This window comes from Notamacropus eugenii, chromosome 1 (assembly GCF_028372415.1).
Source record: "Notamacropus eugenii isolate mMacEug1 chromosome 1, mMacEug1.pri_v2, whole genome shotgun sequence".
Lineage (NCBI taxonomy): Eukaryota > Metazoa > Chordata > Mammalia > Diprotodontia > Macropodidae > Notamacropus > Notamacropus eugenii.
Window position 1 is genome coordinate 707,557,916 of NC_092872.1, and position 25,743 is coordinate 707,583,658.

Here is a 25,743-nt window from a genome sequence, read left to right on the forward strand (position 1 = left end):
TCTGAAAAGGGGAATGGGATTGATGAAATTCTGAAATCTCCCAGAAACAGGAGTACAGGGTCAGAGTCACCTGGAATGAATTTGAGGTCAAGGTAAAGATTTATTCTGCTTTTCAGCAGTCAAGAGTTCTTAGGGAACCTTTGATTTTAATGGGGTACAGATAAAGTTTATATAGGATATTCTATAGTAAAACATGCCAAATATACTAACTAGGTAATTCAGGGTGGGATTAGGGAGTGATTGAAGAGTGGTTAGTTCTTAAAGGAACGTGCACTTTTAGTATTTACTGAGTAGGTATTTTACCCAGCGTTCATCAGGAAATAGCCCAGGGCAGGGCTACATGGAGGTGTGGTTTTAGGTCTGAAACCTCACTAAGTCAACTAATGGTCAGAATGGACTAAGGAACACCAGGCTGCTCTCATCAATGTCTTGTTAGACAAGATAAACGTATGGGAGCATACAGCATGTCCAAGTCTAGGATACATACGGTTGGTCAGTGAGTAGCAAATGTCGTTGTAACCTGGTGCACACACCGTTCAGCCAGGACACAGCTGATTCAGACTAATAGATTCTATCGGGGCAGCTGGCAACTGTATCAGGAAGAGATAAAGGTTTTGCTAGGACAGGCTGTCCTTGGACTGAGGAGAATCTGCCTGAGACAGCGTTTTGAGGCGAAGGAGAAATGGGATTTTGAGAGAGAAATGGGATTTTAGAATTGGGGTCCAAGCACCTGCACCCCAGCACCCCATCATGAGTGCGGTTTTAAGATATTAAAGCATAAAGCTTCATGCGTGTACTTTGCACACGTTTGTAACTTGATATACGTTATTTGCACGTTTATGTTTACATAGGTGTATGGGTACTTGTCTCCCCCTTATTCACTGCAGGTAGGATCTGCTCTTCCTACTTGTATTCTCAGTGCATGGCACACAGCAGGCGCTTAATCAATGCTCCCAGGACCTAGAACGGTGCCTGGAACACAGTAGGTTCTTAATTGCTTGTGGACTGGCTATTCTAACAGCCCGGTCACTGCCCCCTACATGAATAGTCCATAGCGATGACGACCCTGAGCGTAGGTTCACCACGTCTGCAGCGGACCCAGACACCTTCCAGAGTCGCTGCAGCGCTACCTGGCCGCTTCGAACGCTTCCAGATCCGCCCTGGCAACCGTTGCTAAGGGAAGGCGGGGCCGTCTGAGGAAGTCTCCTCTACGCCTGCGCGATCCTCGCCTCCACCCCAGGCGTCTGCGCATGCTCGAGGGGCGGAAGACGCGGACTGCAACATGGGGGATCCCGAGCCGGAATCGGAGCAGATTCGCCTGAAGTGCATACGGCGGGACGGCTTCTTCACAGTGCCTCCTGAGGACAGGGTGCGTGTGTGCGGGATATCATGCGGGCCGGCGCTGCTTTGCCTCGGCCTGCCGCCCTGTTGGGTATGGGTTGGGTATGTGCTTCCTTGGCCGAACTACAACTCCCAGGGTTCCTTGCGGCGACCGCGGGGAGTGTGGGGACTCGCGTCAATTTCTCGCGGAAGATGTCCACAGTTGACAGGGTGGAGTCAAGGCAGGACTCGACCTCTCCCTGGAAACCCCTATAAATTATAGATTTATATATATACGTATATATATGTATATATAGACACACACACGTATATGTATATGTACATATACGTGTGTGTGTATAGCGCCCTTATTGATCATCTAGACCAGTTCTGCACATTTTACAGAGGGGGAAACTGAGGCTCGAGGGAAGGGCTTACGGGGAGGAGGCAGGAATAGAACTCTGGTCTCTGGTCTTCTAATCCATATCTATTTCCACTATGCCGTGTTACCATTAAAAAAAATACATTATTTTGCATAACCTCACGTGCATAATTGATGTTTGGTTTGTCTTCTGAACGGTGGGGGAGGGGCCAGAGGGAGAGAGAAAATTGAGAACTCAGAAAAAAAATTTAAATCAGTGTTATAGTTACATATGTATCTTATATATGTTATTACGTCTTATATAATTCAATATATTAAATATCATATATACATAATTTTATGGAGCACATCGTTTTCGGGCTTCTTAACAGAAATCTACATTCAGGCTGGTGTGGTCACCTGTTTCCCACTTACCTCCCCAGACTAGAGAGGTTCCTGCTGGAACTGGGCATGTGGGTTTGGGTGTGCTTTACTTTGTGGACCAAGCCGCAGGATTCTGTTCTAGAGCATTTATGAACTGCCTGCTGTGCACAGAGCAGGATGCTACCAAAGATGAAAAGTTCAGCATTCCCTACCCCAGTGTCAATCTTGAGGTGTGGAGATTTGGCCGGGTGGGATCTGTGACTCCTCTTACAAAAGAGATCTTTTGCAATTTAGAATTGTCCAGGAGGACAAAGTGAGAGTGTGTCAGAGGAAGGCTGCCTCTAAGGTCAGAAGAGAGGTTTTACAACTAAATGAAAAGTTTTGTTCGGTCATTTCAGTCCTGTCACTATCCCATTTGGGGTTTTCTTGTCAAAGCTACTGGAGTGCTTTGCCATTTCCTTCTCCAGCTCATTTTACAGATGAGGAAACTGAAGCAAATAGGTGAAGTCACTTGCCTAGGGTCACACTAGTGAGTGTCTAAGGTATGATTTGAACTCAGGTCTTCCTGACTCCACCTAGCAGCCTAAAATGAAAAGGTATTCTTCTATTTAACGTATTATCTTGAATTACTATTTTTATGTCATATCTGATCCCTTTTACACTACATTCCCTGGGTGGGTGAGTCATATGTGACATAAAAATAACAAAATCACACATTCAGTAGATGATCAGTGATTTTCTCTTTAGTTTCTTATATCTAAGATAGATATAAGCAATGCTGAGTAAGGTTAGATTGGGAAGGGTAAAAAAACCAATACAGACTGAAGTAGTCAGAGGCTTCATTGAGGAAATTGTTTTTGAATTTCCTTAAAGGAAGGGTAGGAATTCGGCAGGGAAAATGGTATCTCAGGCATAGGGAACCCATGTTAAACAAAGACACAGTACTTGGACAGTGTGATGGATATACTGGGGACATTTGGCTGACGTATGTAGAAAAGAACATGAGATGAATATGAAAGGGAAGGCATATGGAGGGCATTGAATGCCAGGCTTACTAAACCTCCTCATCTGTAGTTGTCAATCCCCAAGGAGAACAGTCAGCCAGGTTTAGGGCTCTGGATGTCTCAATAGAATCTGTACCTGAAACTACTTTTCCCCAAGGTCAGAAGGGCTGATTTTTGGCAGGATTTGCCAAGGGAAAGAGCTAGAAATTGGGGGTTTTTGTTTGTTTGTTTGTTTGCTTTTGGAGGCAGTCAGGATTAAGTGACTTGTCCAGAGTCACACAGTGTCTGAGGCTGGATTTGAACTCAGGTCCTCCTGACACCAGGACCACTGTTCTGTTTGCTGTGCCACCTAACTGCCCTGCAATGTTTTGATTTTTACTTCTAAACAGAAATCCCAGCCTGTGTATTCATATTCCAGACAGGATAACTATGTTGTCAGACTCTTAATATGTGTAATTAATCATCTTTAAAGGAGATGCCATGTTTACGCCTGATTTGTTGTGGATTCAGGTATAAGTTGGGCTAGGTGATTCTATGTTCAAATCCATGTTGGAAGGAGAATCTGTCATATTTGGCAATGGGATAGCCTTCGAAGATGTCATAGCCATTATTCTATCTAGTAAGATATCCTGGATTCCCTTACTTGTAATGAGGGTCCCTTGGCCAACTTTTCCTGGCATTTTGATTTTTTTGGTCCTTGTAGGTCCTTGTGTGGTCACATAGGTCCCTTAACCCTCCAGCCCCAGTACTGACCTGCTCCTGTACCTTGCTTGATTGAAAGGTGGCCTTACTTTTAACAAGATCACCATAGGAGGAAGGAAGTGAGATGTCCACTGTGAGTGAGCTACTCTGGGTACCTACACTGTCCATTGAGTATCATTGAGTATGGGCTGTTCAGATGAACTGCTACATCTTTCTCTCTCCTTGCAGCTGGGACAGTGTCGGAGTGTGAAGGAGTTTGAAAAGCTGAATCGGATTGGGGAAGGCACCTATGGTATTGTGTGTAAGTATGGGCTCACTGTTGGCCAGGAGTCCGACATGGAGATCGCAGCAGTTCTCCGTCTGGATCAGATTGCTGAGAAGGGTTGGGATGGAAGAGGTAGCTATTACTGGTGAAGGCTGGGCTTGCAAAGAAGCCTGCCACGAGGCCAGCATTATAAAAGCAAAGAGCATGTTTTAGGGAAAAGACTCTTCAGTCTCCCTCTCCCCGCCTGTCCCCCACCATTTAATCAGTTCTTGTCCATTCCCTCTCCGCATCTCTCTACTCACACTACAACTCCCCTCGTTTAGACCCTCAGCCCCTTTTCTCTGGACTTTTAGAACAGACTCCTAATTGATCTTTATTCAGCCTGCCTTTCCCCTCTGTGATCTGGCCTCAGTTCAGCTGCCAAATTGATGGTCCCTAAAGTGATCCTTGCCCGAGAAGCTCCACTGGTTCTGTGTTGCCTCCAGGCTCTTGCCACTGCATATGAGGCATTGTTGGTGCCTTCTCTTCCCCATTACTTTCTATTTATATGTGTTTATCCCCAGTGGAATGTAAGGTCACTGAGAGCAGGGACTGTTTCATTCTTGTCTTTGAATCCCCGGCTTCTAGCAAATAGTAGCTACTTGCTGACTTGGCTTGAGTCCTGATGAGAAAGCAGTACTTCACTGTCCCTGGTGGTACCTGTGTCTCTGACTCTGTGTTTCCCATGGGTCTGTTGCTGTTTCAGATCGGGCCCGAGACACCCAGACAGATGAAATTGTGGCCCTGAAGAAGGTTCGAATGGACAAGGAGAAGGATGGTGAGGTGGGGAGAATGGCTGCCAGAGACCTAGTCAGGGACCTCAAGGGAGACGTAGGAATGAGGCTGTTTTAGAAATGCAAAGCATCTGTACTTCTAATTGGAGCCAACAGCTAATAGTCCTGAAAAATCCTGGGTAAGAGTAGTGCAAAGAGTCCTGGGCCGGGAGTCCAGACACCTGGGTTTAAATCCCAGCACAGCTACTAATTAGCTTGTTGAGCCAGAATCAATCACTTTAATGTCTTAGAGGGTAATACGGCCTGCCTACCAATTGCACACAGTTGTGAAATTCAGATTCAGTGATCTGCAAACTGTGAAACGCTATATTCAATTAGAGGCCAGTCACACATTGAGCATTAGTGTTTGACTTAGCTGCAAGGTGTTCCTTGCCAGCAGTATTTGAGACAAGGAAGATTTAACAGACTTTGGTAGAGTCTGAGGAGGGAGAGACTATTCCCTGGGTCTAGGGAGGAGTATGTGAAGCTTGTGTCATTGCCTAGCCAGGAACTTGGAGACATCCAGGGCTTGGGAAGGGGAGGTTTGTTGCCTGGGGCCAGTGGCTTGACTGTCATTTCCTCGGGGCAGGGATCCCCATTAGCAGCCTTCGGGAAATCACGCTGCTCCTTCGGCTTCGTCACCCCAACATCGTGGAGCTGAAGGAGGTTGTCGTGGGAAACCACTTGGAGAGGTAACCACTTGTGGCCATTCTTACCCTGCTGGAGTGGAGCACCCCCACCCTCCCCCATTCCCAGCTCAGTCTTGCTTTCTGCTTTCTACTCAGAAGTTGGGATTTTCCCTTCTTTTTTATCTTCATTTTTGTAGACCAAAGACACATCCTTCCCTTGGCCTTTCCTGTCAAGGGCTGGCCCTTTAGAGGGACTGGGTTGGGGGGAGAAGGAGGGCATGGCTTCAGGTCACTGTTCCCTTTTGTCCTCTAGCATCTTTCTGGTGATGGGTTACTGTGAACAGGACCTCGCCAGCCTCCTGGAGAACATGCAGACGCCCTTTTCAGAGGCTCAGGTATGTGTGGGCTCCAGGCAGCTTTATTCTTGCTGTTAAACCTTCTTCTGCACGCTCTGCTAGTGACTGATGAAGAACCATGCACCTTGGGAAGGCCATCTCTCCCTGGTGAGTTCATTCACTTCAGGTAGTCAAGAAGCATTAAGTGCCTACTATGTGCTAGGCACCGGAGATGCAAAGAAAAAACCACCATCCCAGTCCCTGAGTTAATGAGATTAAATTCATATTGACAGAAAGCAGATCAGAATACAGATAAGTCAATATACGGTATATACAATGTAATTTCCAGGGAGAAGTAAGTAGTAACTGGGGAAATCAAGGTAGGCTTCTTGTAGGAGGTAACCCTTGACCTATACCTTGAAGGAAAAGGATTCTAAAGTCAGCTGACTGGTGGCACTTGTGTCCTTAGAGATGCAGTAAGAGTTTATTCAGTCAGTGGACAAGTATTTATTAAGTTACTTGCATGGGACCTTATTGAGAGTTGGGAGGATTCAGAGACAAAGGGGAGATGGCCCCAGCCTTAAAAAGTTTACCTTCCAAAGGCTTTAGAGAATGTTCACTGATTTGACTACGTGCCATCTTTTTCTCTGATGGCTTCTTGTTCCTTGCCCTGTTGCAGCACCTTAATCTCCTTCCTTCTTTCCTCTGGTGCCTGGCCATCATGCCTTTTGATATCATGTGTGCTTCTCTAGCTTGAGCACCATGGGAGTTATCAAGTAGCCCAGAGTCCAATGTTGGGGCAGGGCGTGATGATCTTCCCTCTCACTGTGACCAGGAGCCCTTCCTCTCATTCCTAAAACGACTGACCTGCAGCTCTCTGAGGGGGACTTGTCTATCCTTCGTTGACTCTTTCCTCATTCTTTGTCTTGCAGGTAAAGTGTATCATTTTGCAAGTCCTCAAGGGCCTTCAATACCTTCACAAAAACTTCATCATTCACAGGTGAGGGGCAGGGGAAGCTGAGAGGTCTGCTGGAGGCAGGTTCTGGAGGGAAAGGGTGTGGCCAGCCTAGATTTAACAAGAGCACAGAGGACAAACTCAGGAATATGGTACTGTGTAGAGATGGGCATTGGGGACAAGGCTGGCTAGGCAGGCAGCAACCCCAAGTGTGCCCACCTCTAAATCACATCATTTTCCCAATTGGATGAGTATTGGAATCCTGGGTGGATTTCCTCCCTGCCCCATCACAAAGGTGGTCTGGATTTAGACAGGGCTTCTTAATTTTGCTTATGTCACAAATCCATTAGGTAGTCTGGTGAACCCTGGGCAGAATAATGGTTTTAAAAGCATCACAAACATAAGATTACAAAAGAAACCAGATATATTGAAATACAGCTATTGGAGCAGGTAGGTGGTGCAGTGGATAGAACACCAGCCCTAGAATCAAGAGGACTTGAGTTCAAATCCAACCTCAGACACTTACTAGCTATGTGACTGTGGGCAAGTCACTTAACCCCAGTTGCTCCCCCTCCCCGCAAAAAAGTAAAGAAGGTTATCATAACATTTTGAAAAGCAAGTTCATGGACTCCACGTTAAGAACTTTTGATCCAAGGAATAGACAAGTAGAGACCAACCCTATAAACCGTGCCAAGCAAAAGCAAGATGCCTTCACATCTTCAGCCCAGAGACCCCAAGGCTTGAAAGGGACATCCTTCTCATCTTGGAATAGTCACTGAAATTGGCTTCTCTAGGGATGTTGACTGGTGTCTTTTCTTGCAATGACAGGGATTTAAAGGTTTCCAATTTGCTTATGACAGATAAGGGCTGTGTTAAGACAGGTGAGTATCTGCATGCTTACCTGGATCCGTGTGTGTGTGTGTGTGTGTGTGTGTGTGTGTGTGTGTCTGTGTCTATGTGTGTCTGTGTGTCTGTGTGTCTGTGTGTGTGTGTGCATCTCTGTGTACACTTGTACGCTCTCTACACTGACATGTAAATACCTGAGTCTCTGAGATGCTGCCATCCTCCTGAACAGGAGCAACTAGCATTCTGTTTCTTTCTTTCCTGTGCACCAACCAAGAACTTATTAAATGCTTGCTGAATACTTGACTCCTTCTTTCCCCTTTTTTGGCAGCTGATTTTGGCCTGGCTCGGGCTTATGGTGTTCCAATGAAACCAATGACCCCCAAAGTGGTCACCCTCTGGTGAGTTAGATACTCCAGCCTAGGAGAGGAGGGGTAAAGGGAGAAAGGGGAAGGGAATAAGCATTTTATGGTGCCTACTGTGCCCCTGGCACTTTGCTCAGCACTTTGCAAATATTCTCTCATTTGATCCTTACAACCACCCTTTGAAGATAGGTGCTATTATGATCCTCATTTTATGGTTGAGGAAAGTGAGGCAAACAGATTAAGTGACTTGCCCAGGGTCAAACAGATAGTGTATGAGGGGAAAAGGTTGCTTTCTGGGCTTCTCTGCAGGCCTGTATTCAACTGGACTGGTCAGGTTCCCTAAGAAGGGCCATATACTGTACCTGGAGATGTCATAGGACTTAGAAGGGCATGCACATTCAGAGATTATGGGAGGGCTGCCATTGCATAGTAAAGGACAGCAGCCACCAGGCCCATTTGCAAAGGCAAAGCAGATCTAAAAAAGAGAGGAGGCTGGCTAGTCATCAGGGTTATCTTCTGTTAATCCAAATTGAGGTCAGTAAATTGTCTGTGCTGTGGGATAAGCCAACGCAAAACCTGTTGGTGTTTACCCTGGAAAGCAGTGTTGGCAAGGAAAAAAATCATGTAAACAGACCAAGGTTTGGTCTTGTTAAGAGCCATGGGGAGCTGGTTTTCCCTAGTAATATTTTATTCAAAATTTGTGCCCCACTGCCCTCTGAAAGAAGTCAAGATACTTCTCTGCTCATGCGCAAAGTTGGCCAAGATTGTTGGCCTTCTGCCCCATTGCTATGGTCTGCACCCTTCATGGGCTCATTGGGGGCAGTGAGGTATGCAGAGCCAAATATACTATACCATCTTTGTATGGGAGGGTCACCATTGGGCTCTAAACTGAGCCAGTGTGGGCAGCCACAGGCTTGTAAGGAGAATCCGCTGGTAAGGAGGTTCTACCAGCAGCCACGTTCTTCCTTCTCCTGGGAGTGGCCAGCACCTTGCTCCCAGGGCCAGAATAGAGACACTGGATCCACCCTTTCTAGTGGATAGACAGATTGAAGCAGACCAGTCAATCAACCATTAAACTTTTATTAAGTGCCTACTCTGTACCAGCCACTGCACTGAGCTCTGGGGATACAAAAAGATACAAAAGACAACCCCTGCCCTCAGGAAACTCACAGTCTGAGGGAGACACATGCAAACATATACAAAGTAAGCTTCATATGGGATATATAGGAAATGATTAACAGAGGGCAGGTACTGGAATTGAGAGGGGGTGGGATTTGAGTTGGGACTTAAAAGGAGGCCAGGGAGGTCAGCAGTCAGAGCAGAGGAGGGAGAACTTCTGTTCCAGGCATGGGTGACAGCCAGAGAGAATGTCCAGAGCTGAGACGGAGCAGCCCAAAGGCCAGGGTCACTGGATGGAAGAGTCGGTGGGGAGGGCGGGGGGAAGGTGTAAGAAGATGGGAAAGTTAGGAGGGGGCTGGGTTATGAAGGGTCTTGAGTGCCAAACAAAGAATTTTGTATTTGATCCTGGAGGCAATAGGAAGGTACTGGAGTTGATTGAATAGGAAGGTGATAGGATCAGACCTTTGCTTTAGGAGAGTCACTTTGGTGGCTGAATGGAGTAGGGAGAGACTTGAGACAGGCAGCCCCACCGGCAGCTGTTGACATGATGAGGGCCTGTACTGGCGTGATGGGAAGGAGCCAAGAATGGGGCATATTTGAGAGATGTTACAAAGGTGCTTGGATATGGGGGAGGGGGGCAGAGGGAGAGAGTGAGGAGTCCAGGATGACTCCTAGACTGAGCCTGGGGGACTGGGAGGATGGTGTTGCCCTCTATAGTAATAGGAAGATGGGGGTTGAAGGGAGGGTACCATTTTGGACATGTTGAGTTTAAGATGTTTACTGGACATCCAGTTTGAGATGTTTGAAAAGCAGTTGGATGTGAGACTGGAGATCAGCAGAAAGATTGGGGCAGGATAGGTAAATTTGTCAATCAGCAGCTCAGAGATGTTAGTTAAATCCATAGAAGCTGATGAGATCCCCATGTGAAGCAGTATGGAGGGAGGAGAGAAGAGGGCCCAGGTCAAGGCCCTTGGGACACTTATGATTAGAGGACGTGATCTGGAGGAGGATCCAGGAAAGAAGACTGAGAAGGAGCAGTCAGGTGGAAGGAGAACCAGGTGAGAGGAGGAGGGGACAATCAGCAGCATCAGAGGCTGCAGAGAGGTCGAGAAGAATGAGGATTCAGAAAAAGCCATTGAATCTGGCAACTAAGATCATTAGTAACTTTGGAGAGATTAGACTGAAGGCAGTGAGAGGAGAGAAAGTGGAGGCCCCTGTTGTAGATGACCTTTTGGAGGAGTTTATCTACAAAGTGCAGAAGAGATATAGGGCAGTAGTTAGCAGGGAGGAAAGGTTCAAGGGAAATTTTTTTTTTCAGAATGGGAGAGACATGGGCATGTTTGTAGATAGTAGAGGAGCCAGGAGAGTGAGTAACTGGTAAAAATGGAATTGTAAGTAAAATTGAAAGTAGATGATAGAAAGGGGAGGGGGTGGTGTGTTAGAGGAGTTGGGACAGAATGGGGTCACTTGAATAAGTAAAGGGGTCAGCCTTGGTAAGAAGTAAGACCACTCTATCATGTGAGACGGGTGAAGAAGGAGAGTGTTCAAAGGCACCAGAGTGATGGGAGTTGAGGCAGTTCAAAGTGAATATCCTCATGTTTTTCTATACAATGTGAGGAAAGGTTCTCAGCTGAGAGAGTCCTAAGAACAGGAGCTGTGGGAGCCTCGAGCATGGATGGGAAAGTTTGGAAGAGCCACTGTGGAGAGTGGGAGAGTGAGTTGATAAGGGGAGTAAAGTAGGATTGCCTAGCAGCAGTGAGGGCTCAGTTGAGGTTGTGTAACATAAATTCATCATGGGCCCATTCAAAACAGATGCATCATCTTCTCCACCTTCATTCAGCAACTCATGTATAGAAGTGAAGGAAATCAATGGTGGGAATGGTTCAAGGCTGCAGCTTGGCTGAGCATAACAGGATAAGGGGGTTAGGGCTTCAAGAGAGGAGGATGGTGAACATTGGATTGCTTCACCAAGGAGCCAAGATAGGGAGAAGAGGAGACCAGTGCAGGGGAGATGGCCTGGGAGAGAATGGGGGAGGGGGATGGTGTTAAGGAATTAAAGTCCATGAAGAGGGTGAAGAAGGTTATATAAGGGAAGGCAGAGGGATAGGTGAAAAGCCACTAGATTATGGTCAGATGAGGGGATTTCAGAATTCCTGAACATTTGTGGATGATAGCAAGACCAAGGGTATGACCATCTTTGTGTGTGGCTGAGGGTGTTAGAGGGAGAAGTCAGTATGTATGTTGAAGTCCCCTAATGTGAGGGCAGGAGTGGGGGAGATGATCTTTGATCCTCTGAGGAAGAAGTGACCTGAGTGTTTGTTGTGCAGGTATCGGGCCCCCGAACTCCTCTTGGGGACAGCCACCCAGACTACCAGCATCGACATGTGGTAAGGAGTATCCTCCCTTGCCTGGAAAGTCTTAGGGTGGGAAGAGTTGGCTCTTTTCCCCATCCTAGTTTCCACTGATCCAAGAGGGCATTTGAACTGTCCTGTCCATGCTGTGTTGGGCTACAGTCCAAGGAGTTAAGACTCGAGTATGAAAACATGGGTAGGAAGTGGTGGGATGCTGTCTGATCAGTTGGGAGTGGGCAAGGGAATCCACTGAAGGCCTTTACCCAGTGAAGGTGTCCCTGCCAGAGAGCGACCAGGGCCCCACCCTCCACATCTCCAGGCCTCCTCACCTTGGTCACTCAGACCCTGCTCTTCAAGGCTCCGCTCAAATCCGGCCTCCTACAAGAAACCTGTGCTGATTCCTCCAGTTAATGTTCCCCACCCCCAGAATTACTCTGTTTACTCAGAGGCCTTTACTCTGGGACATTGTGCATGCATACATGTGGGCACATCTGAGGTTATTTCTCTGTGTGTGTTGTCGCCTCCGGTAGAATATATGCCCCTTGAGGGCAAAGACATCTCCTGCATGAATACAGCCAGTGAGTAAAAAGCCATTGGACTCTGAAATTAGAAAAAGGCCAAAATAATTATTAACCCATTTTGTCACTTGGAGTTCTCAAAGCATCAGGAGGGGAAATGGTGCGTCCTTGGCCACTGGAAGGCGATGAAAGAGTTTTGTTTTACAGTGAAGAAAGCTTGAGGTTGGGGTGTTGGGAAAAGCTTCTCACTACTCAGTCATCCCAGAGTGGAGCGGGCTGACCTCTGGAGGTGGTAGCAGGTTTTCCCTCTTCCGAGATCTTCCTGCATAGTCACTCAGTCAGCAAGCATTTATTAAGCACCTACTGTGTGTCAGTCATTGTGCTAAGCACTGGGGATACCAAGAAAGGCAGAAGGTTATGACTGCCCTCAGTGGGGGCAACATGGAAATGACTAGCCCCACAAGGTCTAGACAGACTGACTTGGAGATCATTCCAGAGGGAAGGGCCTCAAATGCAGGGGAGTTGGGAAGGACTTCTTGGAGAAGGGAAGGGTGTTGCGGGGACTTAAAGGAGACAAAGGTGATGGAGACGCCCAGAGGAGGGACATGGAGGCCCGTGTGTGAGGAGTCACAAGGGGCCAGGGTCATTGAATGACCGTGTCCAGGGAGGCCGTGGAGGGAACAAGAGGACAGGAAAGGTGGGATGGGGCTGGTTAGGAAGGGCTTGAAATGCCAAACAAAGGAATTTGCATTAGATCCTGGAGGTGATTAGGAGACACTAGAGTTCATTGAATAGGTGGGGTGACAAGGCCAGGTGAGTGGAAGATAGGTGTCTCTTCCTCCTTTGGGAGAGACTTGGAGGAGGGACACCAACCAGAAAGCTATTGCAGTGGTCCATGTTGGAGGTGATAAGGGATAGCACCAGAGGGTGTGAAGGTCAAATAGACAGGACCTGGCAACAAATGGAGAATGAAAAGTCAAGGTGGACATCAAGTTCTAAGCCTGGGCGAGTGGCAGGGATGGTGGTTCCCTCAGCAGTAATAGGGAGGTGAGGAAGAGGGGAGGGAAAGATGAGTTTGGTTTTGGATAGGTTTAGTTTAAGAAGTCTATGGGACATCCAGGTGGAGATGTCCAGTAGGCAGTTGGAGCACCAGCCCTGAAGTCAGGAGGTCCTGAGTTCCAATCCAGTCTCAGACACTTACTAGATATGTGACCCAGGAAAGTCACATTCCCCCCAGACAAAGACAAGTTAGTTGAGAGTTGGGGCTGGATAAGTAGATCTGAGAATTGTCAGCATAGAAATAAGAATTGAATCCATGGAAGTCAGTGAGTTCAGTGCAGAGGGCCCAGGCCAGAGCCTGGGGGATACCCATGGTGAGTAAGCCAAGACCTGGATGAGAATTCAGCAAAGGAGACTGAGGAGTGGTCAGATAGGTAGGAGGAGAACCAGGAGAGAGCGGGGTCACAGGAAGAGGAGCATCTCAAGGAGAAGAGTGACTGATGGCATCAGGCTGCAGAGAGACCCAGGAGAATGAGGATGGAGAAAAGGCTGCTCAGTGTGGTCATTACAGGGTCACTGATAACTTCGGACAGGGTTGGAAGCCAGACTTTAGAGAGTTAAAAAGAGAGTGAGAGGAAAGAAACTAGAGGCACCTGTTGCAGACAGTATTCTCAGCAAGTTGAGCCACAGAAGGGAGAAGAGATGTGGGACACAACCAGTAGGGATGGTTGGATCTAGGGAAGGCTTTTTGAGGATGTCTCCAGGCAGCAAGGGAAACAGCCAGTGGACACCGGAGAAGACACAGTGGAATGAGTCATTTGTGCATGAAGAGCGGGGGGAAGTGACCACCATCTTCATGTGAGATGGGGCTGAAGGAGGTTGTGGCAGAAAGAATCTAAGTGATCCAGCAGGGAGAAGAGAGAGCTCTAGACAAATGATCCCAGTGTTTTCAGTGGAGTACAAAACAGAATTCTTAGCTGAGAGGGTGGGGAAAGGGGGACTGTGGGAGCTTTGAGAAGGGGTGAAAACACTGGTGAGTGGATGAGCCAATTAAGGAGGTAGAAAGGATTGCCTTGCTGCAAGTTGAGATTATATAACATTGGTAGTGAACTGGCCATTCAGCATGGTGGCATGATTTTCTCTAGGTTTGTTCAGCAGAATGTGAGTAGGAGTAAAGACAGCAGATGGTGGAAGGGATCTAAGACTGAAGCCTGGCAGGGCAAGATTGGCAGTATGAGGGGGCAAGGAGCTCAAGAGGACAGTGTAGGCCTAGCTAAATGGGTTCACCAAGGTGTCAAGATGGGAAAGGGAGACTAACGCAGGCAGTGCCTGGGGGATGGCCAGGGAAAGAACTGAGGGCCTCAGGGATTGGAGGCCACAGTGCATATGAAGAACAGGGTTGGGGTTTGCAAGGCAGAGGGAGAGTCGAATGACAATCAGCTCATGAACGTGGAAAGAATGTGGGGATGCTTGTTCCAGTGTGGGTTGGATGAGATGGCCATCGATGTCCCTTCCTCATTCAGAATTCTGAAATTGCCTGGTTCCGAGGCCATGCTCTGCCATCCCCTTTTATCCCTACATAATGGGGTCCTGAGGAATTCCAGAAGTGACACTCATTGCTTCAATGCACCTGTTCCTGGGGCACATTGAGGCACTGCAAGATGGAAGCATCAGCTTCCTGCTTACTCCTCCCTTCCTCCAGGGCCGTGGGCTGTATCTTGGCTGAGTTGTTGGCTCACAAGCCCCTCCTTCCAGGCAGTTCTGAGATCCACCAGATTGACCTGATCGTGCAGCTGCTTGGGACACCCAATGAAAACATCTGGCCGGTGAGTGCCCGGGAGCAGCCGGGTCACCCAGTCCCCTGGAGCCGGCCCAGCCTCTTCTCACTCCCTTCTCTCCACTCTTCTCCCTCTTCTCAGGGCTTTTCCAAGCTGCCTCTAGTCAGCCAGTATAGCCTGAGGAAACAGCCATACAACAACCTCAAACACAAGTTTCCGTGGCTCTCTGAGGCAGGCTTACGTCTGCTCAACTTCCTCTTCATGTATGACCCAAAGAAAAGGTACCCAGGGCTCTGACTGACAGTGCGGGGCTGAGGGAAGAGTCAGGAGCAGCTGACTCCTGGGAAAAAGGAAAACGAAAGCCGGCGTCTGCTCTTGCCCCACCCAGGCACATGGCCCTCTTGGCTTGGTGTGCTCTGCCCTCTGAGTGCCAGTCTGCTCTGGGAGTCTGCCATCGAGTGGCGCTTTTGTATCTGTTCCCCATAAGGATGCTGGGCATTGCCCTGACTCTGGAGAGCGCTAGCCAGTCTGCCACGTGGGCAGGGCCAATCCTTGGATACACAAAGGCATAAAAGTGGGTTAGGCTGGAGCATTTGTTCTCCATCATCCTTCCATCACATTCCTAAGCAGCAGATTTTGGCTGTTGATTGCTGGAAGGTTTAGGCTGGCCAGGGATCACCCTTGGTTCCTGCCTCACAGATTCACAGATCTTCTCCCTACTCTGTGTATCTATTCTCTGGCTCACAGAGCCCAGGAAACCCCCATTTTCTTTTCATTATCAATAGCCTCCCTTATTCCTTTGTCTTCTGTTGTGGGGAAATTTGCTGAGGCCTTTAGGGTTGGGAAATGGAACACTGTCCAGAACAGGAGGCCATAAGTTAGTTGGAGAGCCATTTTAAACAGGGCTTTAAACCACGTAGGGGCAGGGATTATGGTAGCACCCAGCACAGCTCTTTGCAAACAGTAGGCACATAATAAATGTTTATTATATTTGCTGCGGCATTACTTCTCTTTAACAAACTGATGGGTTCTCTCCAGGGCCACAGCTGGGGACTGCTTGGAAAGCTCCTATTTTAAAGAAAAGCCATTGCGTAAGTGCTCCTACCTTAGGCCCAGTCTTCCTGCCCAGGCCTTGGGGGGTGGGAAGCAGCTGGGAGCTGCCAAGATGGGGAACTGTGGGGTATGTCCAGGAAGCCAATGCCTGAGGATCTGGGTGGGAGTGAGGGAAGTCATCCAGACGCCTGCCCCAAGGAGAGTGGCTTCCTCTTTGCCCACAGCCTGTGAGCCTGAACTCATGCCCACCTTCCCTCACCATCGGAACAAGCGGGCTGCCACAAGCACTACCACCATTGCAGGGGCTGAGAACCAGAGCAAGCGCAGCAAGCCCTGAGGCGGTAAGAGGGCCCCTCTTCTGCCTTCTTTCCCTGCTTGTCCCATTGGGTTCGTAAAGGAAGACACTGGAGAGTGGAGAGGGAGGCAGCCCCGGCACTGTTGGGGTGTGCCAGCTGGGGATGAAGTGAGCTGCCAGACTCCATCCCCCTTCCAAAACCACAGGCCATGGGCAGAAGCAAACTTGTGGCTTTAGAACTGCCCTCCACTCATGTCCTCCTTCCTCTGCAGCTTCTGGGTCCCTCCCCCCAGACTCTGGGCTGACTAGAAATAGGAGCTGTCCTTGGCAGAGATCACAAGGTCAAGCTCTCCTCACTCCTCTGCCTTCCCTCCCATCAGGCAGGGGGTCCACCTCAGCTTCCTCTCCCCTGAAGCCCACCTCAGCTGCATTGTCAAGGTCTGAAGTTCTGAATTGTCCTCAAAGATTTGCCATGATGGATTCCCAAAAGCCAGAACTAGAGTAGCCAAATGGACTGGACTGTAGTCCGAGAGCTAGCCTGATGCAGAGTAGAGTGGCCGACCAAGAAGTAATGAGTGTTTTCAGCCATGATGACTTGGAAAGACTTTCTTCTGGGACAGCAGCAGCATTGCAAGTCTGCTTCCTACACTGAGGAAGTCAGAGTTGTCTGAAGCAGGTGTCGGCCTCCACTGTGATGCTGGCCCAGTCTCCTCACTCAAAAATGAGTAAAACTCCCCAGGTGGGTGTTGGAGCCAGCTTGGCTGGCGTGAAGAGGTGGGGGATGCGAGCAGCCATTTGGCTCCTGGAACGTCCTGACTTTTACTCTAGAGCACGTGGGATGTTCCAGGAGCCTTCTCGAGGGTCCAGGAGAGGCAGCCCAGGTCATCACCACCATAGATGGTGCAAAGACTTTCTACTCATTTTCCTTCTCCTTCAGTTCATGTTCTCAGTTGTGGTGTTAGGACAAGGGACTCTATTAATGCTCCTTCTGCCCTTTGCCCTTCTTAGCTTCTCATTCAGTAAAAGTTGCCCCCTTTTTCCAAGTGGATCAGGGAGGCTGAGGTACTAGCTACGAGGAGTTGAGTGAAGATTGATTTGTAAGTGGTCTGGTGAGCCATGGCCAGATCCCTGCCACTGTCCCACTGAGAACAGGTAGCTCCTAGGACTCACCTCAGGGGGCCTCAGCAGACACCTCCCAGACTCTTGGACTCTTTCTCTGGCCTTCGGCCCAGTGCTCCAGCTGGCAATAATGAGGCTGGAACGGAGAGAATTTGGTTTTCCCCACCTGGAAGAGACACAAGGTTTGGGGAGGGGAAGGAAGGCTGAACTGGAGAGATCCGTATTCCAGTCACTGTCTAGATCTTACCTGCTTCCGTCTTCCAAAGAGATGAGGTCTAGCAGGGCTCTGCCCTGTCAAGTGTTGGGGGAAACCTCCCCCTCATAATTCAGCAATAAGGACTGGGGCTAGTTTGTTCACCCTGATACTGAGCTCCCTCCAAGGGAAGGGAATGCCTCAGGGGTCTGGATGTCATGAAGAACTTAAGGGAACTGGGATCCAGTTGTATCCTCATATAAATAAGGTCCTGGCCCCAGGCCCCCTGTGTGGAGTCTCAGCAGCCTGTCACGAATGTGACCAAGAACTCTGGGGGCTGATGGGGGATGGAGTCAGCCTTCTGTCCTAGAGGAGCTACAATTACACCCCCCGGAAGCGGGCACTGGGGAAGATACGTTTGCTCAAATGCAGCTTTTGAAAACTGTTTTAAAAGACTAATTTGAATGCTACTCCTGGTGTTTGGCTTTGTGAAAAGGACTTTTGGAAAATAGCTGGGAATGTGGGAGCTAAGGGGGTGGAAGGGAGTGGGAGGGAAGAGAGAGGAGAGAAAACTGCCCTATTTGGCTTTTGCCTCCCAATGAAAGCACCAAACAGTTCTTACCCAGAGTCTAAACTGGGATGTCGGGGGAGAGAAGCAGCTCCATGCCACTATTGAGGGCCTGAGATCATCCTGTGGTACCCCTGTGGGCATTTGCCTCAACAAGGCAGTACCTGGAGAGAAATCCTCCCACCACCCCCAAGAAGCACTGCCCTAGCCAGCCCCCCTCCCTTTAAAGGATAGTGCCTGGGGCTGCAGCTTCCCACTTCCTCCCCTTCTCCCATGTCAAAAGTCCTCTTTTAGGGTTGGAAGAAATTTAATCAACAAGCACCTACTGTGTGCTGGGCCCCGTGACCTAAAGTCCTGGATGAGGAAACTGAAACCCAGAGAGCCTGTGAGCAGCCATGGTCACCCAGACAGCAGCAGAGCTGAACTGAGATCTGACCCCAGGGCCCCTCCTTCAAGCATCATTCCTCCCTGTCCACTGGTTTGGTTACTTCCTGTGACCTTTCAGCACCTAAATTAGAGGGGGAATCGTGGGGAGTGAGTCAGGCTCGCTGTCTCACCTCACCCATCCTCCTCAGGTTTGGGCTGCTCCCAGCTCCCTGGTGCTGTTCCCTGAGGAGCTCAGCTCTGCTGTGAGGTCATCGAGGGAGGAGGAGGGGAAGTGGGCCTTTCCATCTCCAATCTAGGTAGTGGGACACATTCTAGACCTAGTGATTACCCTTGAATCCGTTCTTGAGGTCATCCATGGCCCCTTCCTAAGGCAGCTGGGGAGGATTGGGAGCAGCCACAAATTTCCCCAAACACCACCAGTGAGAGCTCTGGATGAGGACGTGCCTCTTTGCCCACAATTCTCCCCTGGGTCATCAGTGCCCTTCCACACTCTCCTGTCTTTGTCCCACTCTCCAAGCACAAACAGGCAAGCAGAGGGAAGTGTGGGAGTGTGCAGTGGGCTTCCCCTCCCAAGACTTGGAGAGCTGCTGACCCTCCCTCCCACCTCTGCCCCTGGATCCAGCAGTTCCTGGAGGACACCCTTTCTCAGGAAAGGCTCTTGATAGTAAGTGGAGGCATTCACCCAAGTATTTAAAAAGGCACCTTTCTTTAGATTCCAAACCAGCTCCTTTGCAGATGACCAAAATTTTCTTGGTGTAGTGGCAAGTTGGTTTTAATGGGGGGTTGGGTGGGAGGGAGATTTGTAAACATGTTTCCCCGAGGCCACCTGGGAGGGGATAGTTTCTATATTTGGATCTCTTCAGCAGCCAGCCCTGTGAACTTTCCTGGTACTGTCCCCTTTTTGCTGACTCTACTTGCCCATTTTCTACCATTTTCCTCTCATCTCCCACACCCTGCTTTTTCTCTAAATGCAGATTTATCAATAAAACAGGAAGGATTTTTTTTTTGACTTTTTGGAGAGGGAAAGGCAAGGCAGTTAGGATTAAGTGACTTTTTCATGGTCACACAGCTACCAAGTGTCAAGCATCTGAGGCCGCATTTGAATTCAGGTCCTCCTGACTCCAGAGCTAGTGCTGTATTCACTGTGCCAATCAGCTGCCCCAAGGGTTTTTTTTAAACACAGTGTCTGGTTGTAGGCCAAATTCACTGAAAAGACCAACAGACATTTGCTCAACAGACATAGTGTGAAAACTGGGTTCAGGATCAGTGGCCAGGGAAAAGCTATCGCAAGCAAACTGCTGGCAGCTGTGGTAGCCTGGTCTGGCCAGCCAAGTCTGTAACTAGGATGACACATTCTCCCTTCTTCCTCCCCACCTGGGCAGGCTTAGGCTAAGCATTTTACCCCTTCTGAACATCTTGGGTTCCCGTAGTACACTATAGAGCCATCAAGCTAGGTAAATGACCCATTAGTCTCCATCCAAGATCACACAACTCCTAGGATAGGCAACCCTCGGAACAGATGCCCACTGGGCTCCTTGGGGGCAGGGGCTGTTTCTTTGTACCTTCTGGCACAGAGTGAGCCATTAACAAATGCTTGGTGACTCTTGGCATCCAGCAAAGAGGGATCCTTCAAGCTGATTAGACTTCACCCTCCGATTGGCTCCTGCTGTTGCTGCTGCCAAACAGCATTCCGCTGGGAGGGGGAATATAGGGAGAGGACAAAAATCTTCCACCTACCCCCTCTCAAAGTTGGCAAGACCTGAGAGTACTGAAATAAAAGGGTATAGATAATGGGGGTACAGAAAGATATGTTTCAGAGAAAAAGGCCAGATCAAATTTGTCTGAGTCAGATTAGGGGAAAACCCAGGCAGGCTGGTCGTGCTGGGTGTCTTGCACAACATAACTGTTTTCAACATACCTACAGTAATCAGCTGAGGGGAAGAAAAATTATGTGGTGTTTTAAGTCCCTGGGGCAGCCAACTTAGGAACAGTTCAGCCAAAGAACTCATCAAGAACAGGCAAAGAAGGTCCCTGGTGAACACTAAATCACCTCACACACTTTAATACAGACAGCCACCTACACAGGACAGGTCCTGCCTCCTCAGCCCCAAGCCTTGCTGGTCAGAAGGGTCTTGTGGGAGAGGAATGTTTTAGCTGGAGTTGTATGGGCAGTGAAGAAAAGCGGGCCAACCCCAGCTCATGAAATGCCAACACTGCCATTGAATGGGGCCCTCCACACCCAGAAGGCTGTTCTCTCCCTGGTAGAAGGGCTCACATCTAGATGCCGAAGGTCACAAGGGAGAGGGAAGCTGGTTTTATAGAAAATCCAGTGGATTTTTCTCTTCACCTCACTTAAACACTTTCTCTTCCATTTTTAAGAGACAGAAATTCCCCTGCAGAATAATTCCAGCTAACATTGTTATAACACTTTAAGCTTTTTCAAAATGTTTTCAGATGTATCATGGGGTTAACAGGGTTGTTGTTAATTAATCTTCCAGGGCCTAAATTTCCTCAATGACAAATGGGGACAATGAATGACCTAACAGAGCTCACACAATTAGTTGGTGCAGAGGAACTAGAACCCAGGTCTCCTAAACTCTGAGCCCCCAGATAACACTACCTCTAGCCTTTTATTTATAGAAGGGGCTGAGGGTCTAGGTCAGGGGATCAGGATTACAGGACTCCTTCCTTTCCTACTGAGCTTAGAAGGTTCCTATCCCCTCCATCAACCAGGAGACAAGCCAGCTGTCTCCTTGGAGGTAAGAGGGGGGAAAGCCATACGATTTGGGGGAATTCACCTTTGGCCCAACTCATCCTAGGGCCTAGCCCTGGGGGGACTCTCATAAAGCAGGGAGTCCAGCTGGGTCCTCTGGAGCCAGAGACGTCTCTGCTTTTCACTCAGCAACTCGTGCAGCGTGTGGCTCAAGCGGCAGCTATAGACAGCCTGGCAGTGGCTGGCGTGGAGTTGGCAGCACGTATCACAGCAGTAGGTGGGCAGGGTGCCCACTGGCAGGCAACCATGAAGCTGGTAGCGCTGAGGCTCCCCACCAGATGCAGAGGGAGAAGTAGGGGTTCCTTCAGCATCCTCAAGATGCCCACTGGCCCTGATGTGCCGAGGGGATCGGCTGGGGCTCTTGCCCCCAGCAACTTCTGGGGTCAGCTCCCGCCGCAAGGCAATGAAGGAGAAGGTGGTTCTCTCTTCTGTGGGTTCTTCAAAGGGCTCATAGGACAGGCTCTCCTCAATCGGCTCCTCTACACTTGGAGACTCCCAGCTGGTGCCATTGTCCCGAAGCTCCCTGGCACTGGAGGCCACGTGGCCAGTGCCCCACAGTTTGGCGCTCTGTTCCCAGATAGGGGGTTGATAGGCCAGCTCTGGGGAGGGTGACTCTGGCCCAGCTAGGGGCTCCCCATACAAGGAATCATCCTCAGGACCTTCTTCCAGCATGTCACTATACAAATCAATGCCAGCAGGGTAACTAACCAGTGGCCTTGTGGACTCTCCAACTCCAGTCAGCCGCCTCCTTAGTCGGTCCACACACGTGTCCACATCACCGCTGGCTCGACGCTCCTCAATCAGCTCCTCTGCAGACAACAGGCTGGTTCCCAACTTGGTCAGGATCTCCCCTAGGATCTCACACTCCAACCTCAGAGCAAAGCAGCCTAGGGCCACCTGAATTAGCTCATAGCCTGGGGGTAGAGTGGCCACCACCAGGTGATGCTCATCCCTCCTGGTGTAGCCCATCTTTTGGAAGCACTTGGTGATGAGGTCCTCTGAGAGCACGCCCTTCAGGAAGTGGACATAGCCCCCGGAAAAGGTCTGTAACCAAAATGAACAATGTTATTGACTTAGGGGTGCTCAGCCTGCCATAACTCTTTTCCCTATCCATCAATAACAGATTTCTATTGGGTTACAAAGGATTCCCTTTCAGCAGCTCTGTGAAGTTGGTAGTGTAAGTATTCATTTTACAGATGAGGAAACTGAGGTTCAGAGAGGCTAACTGACTTCCCTGGGCATTTGAACAGTGGCATTCAAACCAAGGTGTCTTCTGACTCCAAATCCAGCTTAACCTGGGATCTAACCCTTTTTAGGTGTCCATGGATATTTGTGGGATCCATGAATTTGGATGGAGAAAAAAAATTAAATCTTTATTTTCACTAACCTCTAACTGAAATTGAGCATTTCCTCCCAGTATTTAAAAAGATTGCTCTGCTTGAGATTCCGAGGCTTCACCAGACTGCCAAAGGGGTCCTTGACCCAAGAAAAGGTCAAGAACCCCTGCTCTCTAGACTCTGGTATGCTGTTGGACCAACAGCAGATGTCACTGCTGAGACAGATAACCTGGTTTTCTAAGTCCTCCCCAACGTTCCTGGTGAGGCTGGCGTTGCCACAGTAACAGAGTGGAGGTGTTACTCTCCCACGCGGCCCAAGATGACATCACTCAGCTACCTCCCCAACATTCTGAATTCACAAAGTTGCTGGGGCAATCCTTTTCCAGCTCGTTCTAGCTGACATCCTGATTGCCACGGCTGCCCTGGAGAAACCTCCATTGCTTCTGGGCATGGAATGGAGGCAGGGGGGTGAAATGAGTGCGGGTTAGAATCTTCACCTGCTAAGGAACTAGGTCCTCTCTGTAGCCTGTCCTTATTCCCATCTGCTCAGAGGATCTGGAACCTCAGAAATCATTTTAGTCCAACACTTTTGTTTTACATATGAGGGAACTGAGACGCAGAAAGGGATTTGAACTTGGTCCCAGATCCTGCCCATTTCCCACTATTCTACATACTTAAGTATGTAGCCAAACTGCCTGTGACTGAGAGGGTCCCCAGGGGATGGAATTATTCGAGGAAAGGTGATTTTTGAGACCAGGCCAACTTCGGACGCTTGGGCCACGGTTGCTGATTTTTGGCCCCAGATAAAGCAACCAGGGTCCAACCCCCAGCCCCAAGTCCCTCCAGTCAAGTGCGGGCAGCATTCCTCCTCCCCACTCCCCGCCCCCATCCTGTGCCCAGCACACGACTCGGGCCCAGCTCCGGAGCTCGGGACGCTTTCCCCCTTGCCTAGGCGGAGCTGGGGAATTCCCGAGCCCCTTCTACCTTGATGGTGGTAAATTCCTTCCTCCAGGGAAAGAGGTAGAGGTGGACGGCGGCTAGCTCCAGAAGCTCGAACGCCCGGGCCAGGCTGCGCAGGGCGGGGGCCAGGTCTCCTCGGCCCCACAGCCCATCGGTGAAGAGGGCCAGGGCGTCGTCCTGGAGCAGCCCGTGCAGGTCGAAGTCCTCCACCAGGATCTGCCAGAGCACTGCCCGCAGAGTGGGGTCTGCACAGACGCCCGAGCCTCCCCTCCGCCGCTCCCGCTCCAAGCACAGACGGTAATCCTCCGACAGGGAGCTGGCGCCCATCCTGGGGGCCGGGGGAGCACGATTAGGTGCGGAGCGCCAGCCACCTCCCGCGGGACCCCTCCCGGGCAGCGGACGAGCCGCACCAGATGTGCTTCCCGGACCCAGCCGGAGCGCGAGCCAGATGTGCCCCCCGAGGAGCCGCCCCCGCCCCGCCCCCGGATCCCAGCCTGAGGATGGGAAAAGAAAGGGGAGGCGGGGCGGCGGGGAGCCGTCTGTACCTGCCCAGGTTCCAGGAGTCGCCTCCGACGCCCGCCGCCCAGCCCAGAGCCCAATGGCCCAGTAGGGCCCTTCCGGCTTCGTGGGGGTCTCTTCCCCCCCATTGGCCAAACACGGGGGCTGACGCACATGGGGCGTGGTTTGGGGGTTCCGCCCCCCTTCCCCGCCCAGTTTAGGAGTTTAACTGTGTCCTTGCCTGACCGAAGGAGAAGTGGGAAAGAGCTGGGGGGTTCTGCGGCGAATGGAAAGGTGAGAAAGCTCGCAGTCTCGCGACTCTGCTGGGATCCTGGGCCAGAGGACAGAGGGCTGCAGGGAGCGTGGATCTGGAAGCTCTGTGCTTCATAACTCACGAGCAGCGTAGGGGGGAGCTCCCCTCAGTCCGGCACCAGCCCGAAAGAGTAGGGAGAAGCACTCTCTCTGCCTACGATGCGGCCAGCCAGAGACGAGAACGTGTGGGGCCGCTGCCCCCTGCCCAGACCCATCTGAAAAGCTGTGTATCTGTACACGTGCTTCAGCCTCGCTCTGAGAAGCGGTGTTTTCTACATCAAGGTGTGCGTGGCACAAATGAAGAACACTGAGACCAGAAACCTGGCTTCTCATCCCCAGCCTTGCCTCAACTTTGCTAGCGGCCCTCTGTGGGCTTCAGTTTCCTCCCTTGTAAAACAATAGCCTAGGTTCCTTTCTAGTTCTAACAAAGTGAAATAAGTTTCCCTATGGCAGTGAGGGAACCTGGAGCTGTCCCTTCCCTCCTCTCTCCTACTCCCATTAGTTACCTCCCTGCAATGCCCCCCGCAGGCACTCAATCTTACTGGGACGCTAGGTGGCAACACTGGGCCACTAGAGATCTGAGTTTGTTCCCCAGAGAGTAAAAGCTGGTCTCTGACCTCCCTATCCTGCCAGCATCACAGAATCGTCAGAGGTCAGGACTGTAGGAGATTATTGAGGAGAGTTAAAGATTATTGAGTCCAACTTCCTTGTGTTACAGGTGAGGAAACTGAGGCCCAGAGAGGGGAAGGTACTTGCCCAAGGTCATACAACCAATGAGAGCGATCCAAAGCCAGGTTTTCTAAAGCTAAGAGAGAGAGAGAGAGAGAGAGAGAGAGAGAGCACCTATGGGATGTAGAAAGAGCACTGGGGTGCTTTGGGTTTGATGCTAGACTCACTACATACCAGAATTCATGGGCAGAAATTGTAGAAAGGTATTTTTAGGCTCAGTGTGCTGAAGGATCTCTCCAAATGTGGAATGAATTCCCTTATTCCCAGACAAAAGCATGAAGGCAGCTAGGTGTTTCAATGATATAGCAAAGGAATGGAAGCCAGCAAGTTATTGTGGTTTACTATTTCTCAGTCCTGTTGTATTCTTTGTGATCCCCATTTGGGGCTTTCTTGGCAAAGATGCTGGAGTGGTTTGCCATTTCCTTCTCCAGTTCATTTTACAAATGAAGAAAAACTGAAGCAAGCAGGGTCAAGTGACTTGCCTAGGGTCACACAGCTAGTAACTGTCTCAGGCCTGACTGCAGGCCTCACATTCTATCCCCTTCACCACCTAGCTGCCCAAAGTCAACAAGACCTGAGTTCAAATTCTGCCTCAGACCCTTGGGTGTCTCAGCTGGGTGATATTGGCTAAGTCACAATCTCTTTCTGCTTCAGTTTCCTCAAATGTAAAACAGGGATGATAACACTAGCACCCACCTCCCAGAGTTGGGAGGATCAAATGGTATAATGTTTGTAGAGTGCTCAGCACAGTACCTGGTACCTAATAAGCCCTTTATAAA

The 25,743-nt window shown here is 49.8% G+C and overlaps 2 protein-coding genes across 4 annotated transcripts; one reads left to right on the forward strand and one right to left on the reverse strand.

Annotated features, from left to right (window-relative positions):
* The first annotated feature begins 1,231 nt into the window (after positions 1-1,231).
* Positions 1,232-17,870, forward strand: CDK10 (cyclin dependent kinase 10). Of its 2 annotated transcripts, XM_072636378.1 has the most exons (14): positions 1,232-1,369; positions 4,000-4,072; positions 4,782-4,853; positions 5,438-5,540; positions 5,791-5,872; positions 6,745-6,812; positions 7,596-7,648; positions 7,942-8,011; positions 11,422-11,481; positions 14,665-14,788; positions 14,882-15,021; positions 15,779-15,831; positions 16,018-16,134; positions 16,469-17,870. In XM_072636378.1, exons 1-13 carry the CDS (start codon positions 1,283-1,285, stop codon positions 16,128-16,130), a joined length of 1,098 nt encoding a protein of 365 aa, XP_072492479.1. In that variant the 5' UTR covers positions 1,232-1,282; the 3' UTR covers positions 16,131-16,134; positions 16,469-17,870. The 2 variants fall into 2 exon arrangements, with proteins under 2 accessions (XP_072492479.1, XP_072492478.1); XM_072636377.1 differs by having other exon boundaries at positions 15,779-16,134.
* SPATA2L (spermatogenesis associated 2 like) lies at positions 9,042-24,077 on the reverse strand. Of its 2 annotated transcripts, none has more exons than XM_072636376.1 (3): positions 23,450-23,959; positions 21,154-22,172; positions 9,042-17,373 (listed from the first exon to the last, which is right to left on the reverse strand). In XM_072636376.1, the coding sequence occupies exons 1-2, from the start codon at positions 23,750-23,752 to the stop codon at positions 21,171-21,173; spliced, it is 1,305 nt and encodes a 434-aa protein (XP_072492477.1). In that variant the 5' UTR covers positions 23,753-23,959; the 3' UTR covers positions 9,042-17,373; positions 21,154-21,170. The 2 variants fall into 2 exon arrangements, with proteins under 2 accessions (XP_072492477.1, XP_072492476.1); XM_072636375.1 differs by lacking the exon at positions 9,042-17,373 and adding an exon at positions 23,971-24,077 and having other exon boundaries at positions 20,379-22,172; positions 23,450-23,753.
* Between the last annotated feature and the right edge of the window lie 1,666 nt (positions 24,078-25,743).